Raw genomic sequence first — 14,492 nt, 5'->3', positions numbered from 1 at the left:
CATGCACAACAGCCCCATCGGGCTATTTCCATCTCTTGTGTTTTTGCTAAAGTTTAGCAACTGCTGATATCTTCCTCTTGGCTAGGCCTGTTGAAATTTTGGCTACATAAGCAACAGCACTCGGAGAATTGTATCAAAATTAGGATATATTATGATAAAATAAAGCCAAAGCTGGCTTGATCTACTGTTTTTGTATATTTGTCTTTATTTATGCCTGTTGAAATTAAATTGACACTTTCAAAATAAGAGATGGACACCATGGACTTAAACTTTGTGATTCTTGCATGAGGTCAAGAATGGCATTGTGTTTGGCCAACGCAATACATACTTTGCAGTTCATACTATTTTAATATAGCTCTGATCTCACACACACACACACACACACACACACACACACACACAGAGCTGACAGAGCTGCCTCTTATTTATTTATTTCATTTATATCCCACCTTTTTCCCTCCAAGGAACCCAAGGCAGCATACATAATCCTCTTCCTCCTCTCCATTTTATCTCCACAACAACAACAACCCTGTGAGGTAGGTTGGGCTGAGAGTCTATGACTGGCCCAAAGTCACCCAGTGGGTTTCCATGGCTGAGTGGGGACTAGAACCTGGAACTCCTGACTCCCAGTCCAACACTTTAGCCACTACACCACACTGGCTCTTCAGCACAGTCCCAAGGCAGCACACAGAGGACAGCATTTCTTGCCGGAAGTGGCACAAATCCAGATGAATCTATCAGTTCCCTCTCTAGAATATGAGAATAACACAGCGGGCTGCTAATCAAGGAAGTTCCTCACCACCTTAATGTCTTTGCATAGGAAGTTGCATACTGTGTCTGATGCAGTTTCTTTTGAACAGCTAAACCAATGGTGGTGAATGCGACCCCCGTGCGGATGTCTGTCCCAATTGTTCCAGCAGCACAGACTGTCAAACAAGTGAGTTCTGATGCACTTACTTAATGGCTGGGTTTACACGTCATGCTAACTCATGGTGGCAAGGTATACTGGGTAGGTGGTCATGCAAACAACCTACTGTACTCCCATCAGGTGATCAGGCAGACAAGCTACACATTTATTTCACCTCCCCTCACCCCTCCATCCCAGCTTCCTTTGTGGTGGGAATACAGATCGCTTGAGAGGAGCAGAGCAGTGTTGGCGTTTTTGGCCATGTTTACCAAACAGTTCCGTAGGCGTTCTCCATAACCCACACTGGTATGACAGTCACCACGTTAACCTACCATAGATAAAATAACCCCTACTGCAGACCGTGAGTTCTCAGGATGGCTTATTTGGGGGAAATAACCCACCATGGTGGGGGTGGGTGGGGCAACATTCCACAGACAACACGCTATCCCATCATGGGTTATTCTGGAAAATAAACCATCATGGGTTAGTGTGTTGTGTGAACTCAGTCTTTACGAACCCCTAGTTTTTTGTAGATGCTTTCAGTTATCTGGAATCTCTAAAGAAATTTGGAAAGTAACTTTCTGCAGAAGATTAAGATCTTGCATTTAATGGCGATGTCATGAAGATTTCCTTCATTCCAGGTGGCACCCAAGCCAATTAACGCAACTTCGCAGATCGTTACCACGAGCCAGCCACAGCAAAGACTTATTATGCCTGCCACGCCACTGCCGCAGATCCAGCCAAACCTCACCAACCTTCCCCCGGGCACTGTGCTGGCCCCAGCCCCTGGGGCAGGAAACGTGGGATATGCTGTTCTCCCAGCTCAGTATGTTACTCAGGTATGGTGTTGGTATAGAGATGAAATTGACCAAAGTAATTAATGAGGAGTGTGGCGCTTATAGTTAATCCTCTTGTGGGGCTCGAATGTTTGTTTACATGGCTGTTTGAGGAAATTTGGGTGCCCTGGTATACCTTTTTGCCTCTTGTATCTTTTTGTTTCTAGTTTTTAACAAACAGGAAGCACTTTGGAGTTCAAGAGAGAAATTTCCTAGTTTCATAATTCTCTGCTAGAACAAAAAGGGCCTGATCCAGGTTTCCCAAATTTTGATACCTAAAGTATAAGGTTTTCTTTTTCTTCCTGGATTAACAGTGGAATCACACTTCATTGTACTAAACTGAAAATAATACATAAAGTTTTTCAATCTCCTATGATGATGCTTTGGGGATTTTCCCAGTTTTTCAGCTATACTAGTCTACATCATTGAATTTTTTTTTAATAGTAACTGATATAGTAACATCAATAATGAATGCTTCATGAAATCCTTACTTGCTGCCCATACGTTGGAAAAATAAGTGCCACGTAAGGTCTTCTTACTCTAACACAAAAAAGAATAGGGTTGCATCTAACATGGAGGCTCAATTTTTCAGGGCACAGTTCACCTTCCTTGTGGCACAGTACTGTGCTTTAACACACACTTTAGAAACCTCTGGCTCAATGCCTGAAGAAACCTGTCTACAGCTGGTAAGGCTGGGGAATATCTGTGGAAAGTTGAGATAGAAAATTGTATGCGGAACAGTTACGTAGAGGCTTAATGGATTACAAATCATTGTAAATACCTCTCATTGGGTGAACAGTGACATCACCCAGTCTCCCATAGCCAGAAAGACTTAAAGAGCACAGCTGTAAGAAATAAGAGCTGCAACATGATGTAATTTGAGACAGATGGCCAGGTGGAATATATTATTATTATTATTATAATTATTATTATTATTTATTACATTTATATACTGCCCCATAGTACTCATAGTACTCAAGCAGATGATGTATCTTCTGCCAGAAAAAGTGATTGTGAAGAACTCAACCCAGCAGCAATTAAAGGACAAAAACATGTCAGTTAAGAAAAAAAATGTTGCCAAAATTGTATATTATCTGCCAGCTTGGAAGAATGCTTTGTAACCAAACTGAGTTCCATCTGCTCCCAAATCAATGCTGAAGTGGGAATATCTCTCCTGGAAGATTGAAAGAAGGAAAACAGACTTCATCAGGAGTGTTAGGTTCAGTATATTCTGAGAACTAGATATAGAAATTGTGGACGACATAGAATCATAGAATAGCAGAGTTGGAAGGGGCCTACAAGGCCATCGAGTCCAACCTGCTGCTCAATGCAGGAATCCACCCTAAAGCATCCCTGACAGATGGTTGTCCAGCTGCCTCTTGAAGGCCTCGAGTGTGGGAGAGCCCACAACCTCCCTAGGTAACTGATTCCATTTTCGTACTGCTCTGACAGTCAGGAAGTTTTGGAATCTGGCTTCCTTTAACTTGAGCCCGTTATTCCGTGTCCTGCACTCTGGGAGGATCGAGAAGAGATCCTGGCCATAAAAGGACGTGGGACGTCAGTTTCCTAATAAAAGAAGAAAAGACAAAATTCTGAATCTGAAAACCTGAATGGTCTCTTTAAAATAGGGCAGACATTCACAAAAGGTGGCAAACCAAGAGGAACTGATCGAATTAATTGTAGCTGTTGATTCACCATTACCTTGCCTTGCAGGTACAGACCCTGTTCAGACAACACGCTAAGCAATGGTCAGGCCGCTAACCCTTTTGCAGCACATGGTTAGTGAGCATGTTTAAACCGTGGTTATGTAGCCACCATGGTTAGGAATGGTTCACACAACATGCTAAGCCATAATGTTTAGCTCAAAATGCTTAGCCACCGTGGCTTACTGTGTCGTCTGAACAGGGTCACACAGGCCAATGGAAATTAGGATTAGCAAAAGGGTCTGGAGGAAGAAAAGTGGGACCATTAGACATCTTGCTTCCTGAAGATTCATCTGCTTCTCCAAAGGAAACAAATATGCAGAATTTGGCAAATACAAACAACCTCTCTACCACAGTTCCAACAGAAGCTCAGCTGCATATGACCTCTGTACTTAAATGTGAGAACGTATCGAAAAAGAAGCAGAGGGCTGATTGTACAAGAGGGTGTTTTCTCATAGGCAAATCACAGCATGTTAATTATTTTGCCATTGTAAAAAGACATAGGAAAAAGCCATGTCAACAGAAGTCTGACATAGAAACCCAAAGCACGAAAAAGGGAAAACCATGTTCCCGTGAGATTGCTTTTGGTTATAGTTTCTTCCTCACTCCACCTTTTCAGATTCATGACCATACATTTTGAATCAAAACAGGCTCATAGCAGGTAGCTAAGTTTTTGATGGTGGTTTTTTAATCCCTAGTTTTTCATAGATAACCTACTTTTTTTATAGATTCCTTGCTTGATACTTTTGTTTTGTATCACAAAATGAATCCCAGGCGCCCTTGTAATGAAATTTAGTCCAGGTTTGTGGAAATCCCCTAATAGCAGCAGAAACAACAAAAGGACCCAAAACAAATAGTATAGCTGTGGAGGAATTCTTAACAGGATTTTAAATGAAAAGCCTTCTCTTTCATTCAGTCTAGGTTGGATTCTTCAGTAAAACGTTTTTCTGCCATTTTTGTTTGGCCATATTACTTGGGGAGAATAAAATGTGAGAGAACTGTTACAGCACAAACTGCAAATTAGCTGTAGTGTTTTCATTGACTCTCAGCAGATGTTTAGTCAAGCAGTGTATTTGCTGTATGACGGCTGATAGATTCATCTCGCCCTGGCACCAAAAAAAGTGTAGTCATATCTAAACATAAATATAACATGAGCTTTTATCTCATATTCAGTGAGAAGCACTGTAATAGCATATATTTTAATTTCCCCCCCTCTTCCCTCCCCATTTGCTTTTGTGTCTTTTTAGATTGTAATCCTGTGGGCAGAGACTGTCTTGTTTAACCAATTACCTGTAATCCACTCAGGGAAGCTTTTTGGCAGAGGAGAGGCATAAAAATACTGAAAATTAATAAATAACAGGTGTGGGGCACAGGAAAATGATTTACATTTTGAACAATCTAAAGACAGCAAAAGCCCTCCTGCCTAAAAATGCTAGATGTCATCTTCCTGTTCCTAAGCACAGAATAAGAAGAATGTGGTTAATGTAGCTATTTATGAAAGTATAATCTTAAAAAAAATGTACTAACTTTGTGTGTGTATATATATATTTTTAGCTACAGCAGTCGTCCTATGTATCCATAGCAAGCAACACCAATCTTAGTGGGACATCTAGTATCCAGACCCAGGCTCGACTGCCGTTCAATGGGTGTGTATTGTGTAGCTGAATTTTTAAAAGTACGTCTTCCATACAGTGTTTCAACCATGTGGAAGGGGCAGGGACTGGAGGAACTATTGAGAGTTGTTGTTTGGTGTTCAGCTATTTAATGACTGCTGTGATCCTAGGGTACTGTTTACGGCCATAAAAGAATTTTGTTCCACAGCAGTGATTCTAGAGCTTTATCTAGCCAAAGATACACACACACACACACACACACGATAAAACAGTTACCTAGAGCAAATCATAACTGAAGAAGTTTCCACAAGATGCAAAGACTTCGACTTTGGCCAAGTCTTCAGGGGAAGGAACCCCGCAAGGAAGCAGCAGGCACGCAGAACACATCTCCATACCTTATTGGTCCTAATGATGCAAAGACAGGACATGTTTGGTCAGTGGTACAAATTGTGATGGGATGTATAGGTAAAGGTGGATTCTCTGCTACAGTATTTTCCAAATGTTTGATACTTTCCCCTGTTAACACCTGAAAATTTCCCATTTGGAGCTGGAGTGCAGAACCTCTTTCAGCCAGAGGCTGAATTCCATTTTGGAGAAGCTGGTGCGGGCGGGGGGTGGGTGGGTGGGTGTTCCAGTGGGCCAAAGGCAAAGTGGGCACAGCCAAAGGCAAAAGGGGGGCTGGACAACATCAAATATACCAGCATGTATAAGCTTAAAGCTCTTACGGCCAGTAACTTAGCCTTAAGAGAGGCATTTCAACATTTTAGAATGGGGAAAAAAACTGCACAGGAGCCAGGAAACCACCAAATGATCAGTGGTTGGGGGAAAGGGGGTGGGAACCCCAAAGTGCCTGATAGGGATCCCCAGATTTTGCCCATGGTCCTGAGGCTCTGCACCCCTGCATCTTCAGAAGAGTCCACAGCCTGTGTTTTCTGCACGCATGTATGACTTTGGCATGCCTGTTAACTCGAAGGAGGAAAGCCTAAAGCTGTGACTCGTGCAGAGACCCAACAAGGAGCTGCCTCCTGAGAATAAATAATTCTGCATCTGTGCTCTTTGAGTGGTTGAATGAGCCAGTGACACCTGATGCTCATGCAAAGCAAGCAGTAGGTATCCTCTAGTATTGGTAGATGAACTGAGCTCAGTAGATTTGGCTTGATTTATTTCTCAGGTGGTTTTCTTTTGGCACAGAGTTTGGGAATTACTGTTTTGACATGCCATTCGGTGGAGCCATTTGCTCTGGAGGCAGCTGTGCACGATGTTCCTCCTCTCTATGGAACAGGGTGATCTGGGTGGTGTAGGCTGATCTGTGGGGAGACTGTTGGGTAAATGGTCTAAGTGGTCTAAACTTTTGTGCATTGGGAAAAAAAATATCTGAAGCAATCATTAAAATTGTTTTCCAGAATAATTCCCTCTGAATCAGCAAATCGTCCCAGAAAGCCATGCAACTGTACAAAATCATTGTGTCTTAAGCTGTAAGTATATTGCTGTGTGTTCCTATCCACAAATGTTAAAAACCCTGTTTTCTGTTAGCAATGAAGTACATACTTGGGAGCAAAGCCTATGTTAGAGGAAGAACAAATGGAGGCCACATATCCCAGGGATTCTAGCTTTAAGATAACAGATAATGTTATACCTTTGTACTTGTATTATCAACAGAGATACAGCTTGCACAATACCCCTAAGCTCCGTGAGCATGATAGGCTGAAGCCTCTTTGTGCTATGATGTGTACCTTGAAGGCATAACATCAATGGGTTTGATTGGCTGAGTAGGAGGTTCAAGCAACCCTTTTGTCTGGTGGCCACAAGCAACCTCTCGTACTTATTCATATCATAGCTGCTAGGCTGAAGAAGGCCTGCCCTTTTCTTTTCCTTCAAGACCATGCCACACTAGCTTACTTCAAGGTGAGGGGGCCATGAGACGGTTTCTTTTCATCTTGAGAGTTGCAGAAACCCTACGGTTCTGGTCTTGGGGATTTTTATTTTCATTTTCATTTTGCCAGGGAGGATGCAACATTTTAACTTCATGATAAATTTTGAGTATTGCTGCGAAGCCCACTTGGGAGGCTGATCTGCCCGCCATGACCCCAGTGGGAAGAACTGATGCAGCTCGTATATTCATGCTTGCACAGGCTGTGCAAACTTTGGGTTGGATCCAGACAAAGATCAGGAGGTTGCCTCCGCCTTGTTTTCAGGACCCCTTTTTCTTTTCAGTCCTCTACGTCACAGTGTACCCCATTCAGCAGATTCTCCCGATCCTCATGAGAGTCTCTTCATAAACATTGCATGTGTTATGGTCAGGATCCAACCCGGTGCATTCAAAGCATCATCAGGGATTTCTTTTTCAGGTACTGTGATTGCTTTGCCAATGGTGAGTTCTGCAACAACTGCAACTGTACAAATTGTTACAACAATTTGGACCATGAAAATGATAGACAAAAAGCAATCAAGGTGAGATTCCCTTTTTTAAAAGTCCTGTGCTTTAAAATGGTTGAATCTTAGGGAATGTCATTAGCACCCTTGAAGTGGAATTGCCCCCTTACCTTAGTAACCTTCCTGGGGTCCGTGGAGCGTGATTCTTGCCTTTCCTGGACTGAATGAGTGTCTCTGCCATTGCCTCCTGCAAGAGGCTGGGTTTGAGTCTCCAGCACTTGTTTCCCTTGTACGTACAGTGATGGACTTCTTTGCATCTGCCTTGTTAGGCCTGCCTTGACAGAAACCCTGAGGCCTTCAAGCCCAAAATAGGGAAGGGAAAGGAAGGCGAATCGGACAGGCGGCACAGCAAAGGTTGCAATTGCAAGCGGTCTGGATGCCTCAAAAACTATTGCGAGTGCTATGAGGTAAGACTTGAAATAGGCTGTACCTCTCCTCTCTGAGTAGCCTTTTGGCATTGCTCTCTCCGGTTCAGACTTGCAGCATCTCCATTTTAAAAAAAGAAAATCTAACCCATTTTTATGCCTAAGTACAAGAAATACTAATATCCTAAAGATGTCTCCAGCCACTGAAAGCCTGCTTAAATAAAAATATCAATGTTTTGGAAAAGACCCACGCTCTGACTTTGGTCGATCTCTATAGGGAAATGAGTTCCAGAGATAAGCTTTTAAAAATGGCCTCTTGCCATGTCTTCACTGTTGAATGTCTTGCTTATGGGTTCCTGGCTGACAGAGTGCTGGACTAGAAGGACCCTTGGTCTGATCCAGCATGGCTCCTCACATTGAGCTCTTTGCATATGTCAGACACCAAGAGGGGACCTTCTTGCTCTTTTGGTAACTGCCATCTGAGGGCTGTTTCAGTGTTCCTGAAATAATTTTGATGTCACTATACAGTAGAAACATGAGAGCCCTGAGAGAGGATCCCCTTCTAGAAATGATCTTAGATAGCTAACTGAGCAGGCAAGGCTATGGAGAGCTGTTTGTAAGTTGATGATCTTTGTGGAAGAGAGGAGGGCTGCATGAAGAATGGAGTGGGGAAAGTTTTGCATTTGGAGGTGGGGCAGAATTTTAGAGCAGGAAGCATTTTAGGGCCAATGAACAACTTCGATATCTCTGGTGTTTTTAACTTACTTTCGTGTTTTGTTTTGTGTTTTAAAAGGTATATTGCCCATACAGAGATAATCACTTCCATGGCTTGCCATTATGTAATTAGTAACAATTAGTGTGTGTGTGTGTGTTTTAATGGCTATTTTAGTAAGGTTAAGTTGCCGTGCTACTTGCAAAAGTCTTTGCAATTTAAATAGCAGAAATAGGCATACCCATTCATAGAATCATAGAATAGCAAAGTTGGAAGGGGCCTACAAGGCCATCGAGTCCAACCCCCTGCTCAATGCAGGAATCCACCCTAAAGCATCCCTGACAGGTGGTTGTCCAGCTGCCTCTTGAATGCCTCTAGGGTGGGAGAGCCCACATTATAAGAGAAGGCCCAAGTTCAAACAAGAAAGCACTCCCTGTAATGGTTTGGGGTGTCAAGTCCATTTAACTTCAGGAGCTCCCTTGAGACTGAGCTTGGGCCTAAAGGGGGGTATATGAGAGTGAAATCTCTCTAGTGGTTTGAGCTGAAGGATCACATCCTTTTATTTATTTAAAACACGTATATTTCTCCCTATTTGGGTTTCAAAAGAGTATACTTTTAAATTACTTTACAATAATAAATCTATGTTAAAGGCGCAATCCTATGCATGTTTAGACGGAAAAAAGTCTTACAATTCCCAGCATACTCCAGTTGTAGGGCTTTTATTGTTTAAACGCGCATAGGACTGCACCGTAAAACTCTTAAAGCTAAAAGCAACAGCAGATTAAAATGACTGGGAAGATAAAAATGTTTTTACCTGGTGCCAAAAAGTGTGTAAGGGGCCTCTTTAGGAAGGGCATCCCATAATTGGGGCACCACCACCAAGGACGCCCCTTTCCTTTCTACTACAAGGGGCGCCTGCATTTGTAATGCACAGGCAGGTTGAAAGAAAGATCATTATGACAGTTTTGTGTTATTGTGGATTACTCCGTCCTATTTATCTAGCTGGAGTTGCACTAAAAGATGCGTTTTAAAAAGGCAATCCTGTTGAGTATTGTACCAAGCACATTATCCTACACTTATAAAATCTGTAATGTGTGAGATTCTGCAATATGCAATGAAAATATTTCCTTGTCCCCCCCCCCTCTCCCTTTTAGGCAAAGATCATGTGTTCTTCAATATGCAAATGTATCGGCTGCAAGAACTTCGAAGAAAGCCCAGAGCGGAAGACGTTGATGCACTTGGCGGACGCTGCGGAAGTGCGAGTCCAGCAACAAACGGCTGCAAAGACAAAGTTGTCCTCACAGATCTCAGACTTGCTAACCAGGCCGGCACCAGTGCTGACCAGCGGAGGGGGGAGGTACGTTCCCTTTCATTTTGTGGCCTTCAGGGTATTATTTGTATGCAATTTGGTAATTACTACTGCAGATTGAGGGGGAATAAAGAGAGAACATGCAGATTAACAGTGGAGGTGATGGCTGCTGCACCTACCTGGGGTTTTCCTCTGCCCTTCTCCCCACTTCCCCCCAGCCCTTCCCTACTGCTTGCACGCTCTTCGTTTCCGTTGCTGCTGCTCTGACTAGCTGTGGAAGCGAACATGGTACCATAGATTAATATATGGCGTTTTTTTCTCACTTCAGGTTTAATGGACCGGTGCCCCTTTAAACCTGGAGCTAGACAGCTGCTGAAATGGTGATAGTCAGTCAGTGTCAGGCTAGATTTAAAGAAATGAGGAGGAAAGAGAAGAGGTAGAAAACAACATTGCAACTGACATTTCAGTGTCAGGAATCACACTGGCACTTCAGATACGCTCTGTGTTCTCCAAGGTGGGGGAAGGAGGCACCAGTGTGTTTGCGGAAAGCTCTCTCGGCTCCCACCAGACTCCCGGCCCCTCCTGATTTTAATTTTGATTCTTCATATACATTTTAAAAATTAAAAATGGAGGCTGCAAAGTGAAATGCTGCCCTCCAGCGCCATTTTCATTTGGAATCACAACAGTAGTTTTGTGTCTTTGGAACCCATCTCTACCTTGGAACTTTGATTCTTGTGCGAATTACTTCTCTTTTAGCTTCACAAGTTTGCCTTGTGGGAGTGTTTTGTGACTGGCCATGCCCCTCTATGGCAGCCATTTTATGAGAGCACCGAAATGTGCCCACTGACCCAGAGAGTTTGGGGGCCCTGTCTAAATCTTCTTCCTGTTTGCAGCTACCTTGGCACTTTCCTCAAAAATAAAAATAAAAATCCAGTTGCCACAATTGTATGACACGCAGCAGCTCAGACTTGTTCTTTTCTTTCCAGGCTGCCCTTTACGTTTGTGACAAAGGAGGTGGCAGACGCAACATGTGACTGCTTACTTGCGCAGGCTGAGCAGGCTGAGAAGGCAGGCAAGTCAAAGGCAGCAGCGGAACGGATGATTCTAGAGGAATTTGGACGTTGTCTGATGAGAATCATTAACTCAGCAGGGAAGTCCAAAAGTGACCCTTGTGCCATGAACTGCTGACTCTTGAAAATGAGATGCATTCTGTACCGGGACACTAAAAGGCACACGGACACTTTTTAGTTCACAGCAGCAGTTTTCATTCTTAATTTGGCGCTGCTCAGTTTCCACTGGCATACGTTAATATTGACGCTTTGTAATGACGAGTACTCTTTTAGCTTAACTTTCTTATACTTCATACATCCGAGATGTATTTTCCCCCCCTTCTGAACCTCTAAACTACTTGGGACTGCCCAGAGTTTAGATAGTTTCCTTCCTCTTTCTGTCTTAGAAGATGTTCTTCAGGCAATTCTTTAAATTATTATAATTATTATTATTTGCAATGTATAGTGTTTGAATTTTGTATAGGGGAAAGGGAGAAACACCGGCCAGTCTATTAGAAACATCTGTTGTGGAAATCTAATTGAAATTACTGGGTATTCTGGCCGGAACAGCATCTTGGGCAGATGTTCCCAGTATATTGGATCAGCATCAAAACACATATTTTCTTTGCATCAGCATAGATAACAACAGTACATCCCTGGACAAGTTAATGCTGAAAGGACATCAATAAAAATAAATACTTGCTGAATAGCACTTCAAAAAGAGATGCAAGTATGTCAGTTGTCTTGTTAGCTGCAGTCCTGACTTCAGTGGGAATACTTACTATGTTGATCTTAATATACTAAGAATAACGCATTAACAGAGCTAGATACAGGAATATATGCTATTGATATACAAAAATCAAGGTCAAAATTATATCATTTTCAAATATCATAAAACGATCTCTTTGGTAAGTTTTAAAAAAATAATGTATGTCATATTCCAAATTTTAATAAACCAGTTTCATTGGTTTCAGAGATTATGGATATTTTGTTTGACAAACTTTAATGTAACTAGAGATTTTTAACATTTCTGTTATGTCCCAAATATCCTTCAGTCTTTTGAAGGGATTGAAGGCAAATTTCTCTCTCTGGTTCCTGTCTCGCTATCATCCCAGTAGCAGCCTAGATTCCCCATAAGTTCCTGATCAGCTAGAGAATTCTCCTTGAGATATTCCAACAGATTCATCAAAAGATCTTATGACAGCATAATTCCAGTTATATTTGCAGTACCTCATAACTAATTAATCTTCTAAGCTTTGTGCACTTCCAGTGCATGAGGTTGAGAAAAGCCCATACTGGGATGATCTCCAAACTGGCCAGGATTCAAAAAAATAAAAAGCAACCGTCCACACTAGTCTGTGCCACTTGAGTTTCTTAAGCAACAACTCCCCGCCACCCCAGACTACACATAGCAAACCACTTTTGAAGGAGGACTTTCAAAATCAGCTTGTGATTGGCATGGGAAATCCCCTCCGCATATCGTCATGGATCGCAGCGTCAGTGAGGATACTTAGAAATGGGTCAAGGATTACATCGACTGTCTTCATAGGTGCTACATGTGTTTTATTTTAAATTGTGTAGTGAAGTTTGAGGGTGCACATTTTAAGGATGAGGGGTGTTGTTCCTTAATTATGTTGTAGTTATGTACAGATTTGACTAGAATTAACACTCTGGTCACCATACGATACTGGTACACTTGATTTTGGTAGCCTTAAGTTCACCTGTTTCTTTTGGACCAGACAACAGAAGTTTCCGTTCAGGAATTACCAAAACCATTATCTAAAAATGTTTCAACTGGGTGGAAAACAGCCAGGCATGGGGTTTTCTTTTCAGCAGAGAGCAAACGAAATCCTTGTAGGTGTTCACCTGAACTGTTCAAATATAGCTGTGTTCAAATTACTTGCAAGCCATTTGTACTTTTTTTTTTTTAATATTGCCTCAACTTAGCTTGAATTTTTAAAGTATATTTTAGCAGTGCAGTGTGTTGACCTGACACTCTATATTAAGACATAATTAAACTGGTGGAACAGGAAAAAAGGATAAAATAGTATTGTTTGGATGGAGATGCTTAGAAGCCAGAATCTCTGGAACAAATACTATATGCTAAATATGATAGCATGTTCTTTGCAGCAATTTGTTCAATGAATTTCATGAATGGATATAAATTCCATGTTTGAATAAGCAAGCACTTCGTAGATACCTTAGTTTGCCCTGTAATTATAATGCAATTTTTTTAAAGGGATGTTTTCTCCACATAACTAACTGTACATATATATTCGTATTATGTAACTGTATGTATGCACATAGCAGACTTGCATATATGTACACAAAATCCTGAAAGGGCATCAGTTGTTTGTTTTAGCAGAATTGTTTTAAAAGGAAAACTCTGACTTGGAATAAGTCAAGGCGTTACTTTTCAGAATAGATGCTGAAAACTTGCCTTTTTTACTAATTCCATAAGCATCCATAGGATGAGATTTGTAAAAATGTAAATTAGTTTGAGTGGATAAAGTAATACTTGATCAAGTTATTTTTCAAACATGCATCCTTTTGTCTAGAACTAAATTTGTGTTCAATTTTGTACATATTCTGTGTCTTACTCTAATGTGCACCTTTTTTGTGATGTGTATTTATAAGTGTGCAGAAAACCTTTTGTGAAGTTTGGATTCCAGTTGTAGATTATGTATGAAGAATTGCGTGTAAAAGATTTGAAGAAGGTGCAATCAAAGATCTAGTTTTCTGTCTCTTAGAGCAAGCTCTCTCCTGCACTTCGCTTGGTTCTGCCCTGCGTCCCCTTTGCGTTTTTTAACATGGTCCTTTGCATGACATTGCTGAGCAAGCTAGTTAAAATACATCAAGATACTGGGAACAGTTTATGAAGCACTCCTGAAGTGCAAGCCGTTCCATTTCAGTGGAGTTTTGCAACGTTTCTGTCGCAACACTTACGGAAAAGATTAGCAGGTGCCTAGCTTGGAGTGCTTTTGTATTATATCCACTATCAGCAGATTTCAAGAGGGGAGGGTGTCTGGGGTTGATTTTCTAGTTCTGGTTTACATCTAAAAATAGATTTATATTTACTAGACCTATTCAAAGAATACACTTTTCTATATTGTAAAAACAAATGTCAGATAAATCACAAAGAAAAATAAATCGTTTATACTATTATGTACAAATGGACTGCTGAATGTTTTTCTTAAACGAACAGGAATATGAAGGCTTTTTATTAAAGTACCAGATCTTATTGGAATTATGAGGGCCACCTCCTGGGCAACTCACATGAGAAGTGGTCTCACACTCTAAAACGCTTCATCACTGTCTCAAACGCAGGATGTTCAAAACCAAATTTCTCACGTTTCCTCTTAAGCGCTCCTGTCCCATACAGTTTGGAGCTATTGACAAAGTTGCCATCCACATAATCTCCACTCTTAACTCCTCTCATTTGTTCCCCATACTCAGTCTCTTGCTAAATTATCCCATTATAATATTACAAAAATACCACCCTTCCTCTGTTGCCTTAGCAAAACTCTGCTCCATGCCATTGTCATTTCTCACCTAGGTGACTGCA

At 41.5% G+C, this 14,492-nt stretch overlaps 1 protein-coding gene across 4 annotated transcripts in view; it reads left to right on the top strand.

Moving 5' to 3' along the window:
* LIN54 (lin-54 DREAM MuvB core complex component) overlaps positions 1-14,100 on the top strand; it is a 37,713-nt gene extending 23,613 nt beyond the window's left edge. For all 4 annotated transcript variants that reach the window (XM_063136312.1, XM_063136315.1, XM_063136313.1 and 1 more), the window contains 8 exons: positions 861-937; positions 1,549-1,746; positions 5,001-5,092; positions 6,463-6,534; positions 7,408-7,510; positions 7,762-7,899; positions 9,724-9,926; positions 10,865-14,100. In XM_063136312.1, the coding sequence (XP_062992382.1) occupies positions 861-937; positions 1,549-1,746; positions 5,001-5,092; positions 6,463-6,534; positions 7,408-7,510; positions 7,762-7,899; positions 9,724-9,926; positions 10,865-11,066 (1,085 nt within the window). In that variant the 3' untranslated portion in view covers positions 11,067-14,100. The remainder of the gene's footprint in view (positions 1-860; positions 938-1,548; positions 1,747-5,000; positions 5,093-6,462; positions 6,535-7,407; positions 7,511-7,761; positions 7,900-9,723; positions 9,927-10,864) is intronic.
* The last annotated feature ends 392 nt before the right edge of the window (positions 14,101-14,492 follow it).

This window comes from Elgaria multicarinata, chromosome 10 (genome assembly GCF_023053635.1).
Source record: "Elgaria multicarinata webbii isolate HBS135686 ecotype San Diego chromosome 10, rElgMul1.1.pri, whole genome shotgun sequence".
Classification (NCBI taxonomy): Eukaryota; Metazoa; Chordata; class Lepidosauria; order Squamata; family Anguidae; genus Elgaria; species Elgaria multicarinata.
Note: the sequence above shows the minus strand (reverse complement) of the source record. Positions and strands in the feature narration are given on the sequence as shown.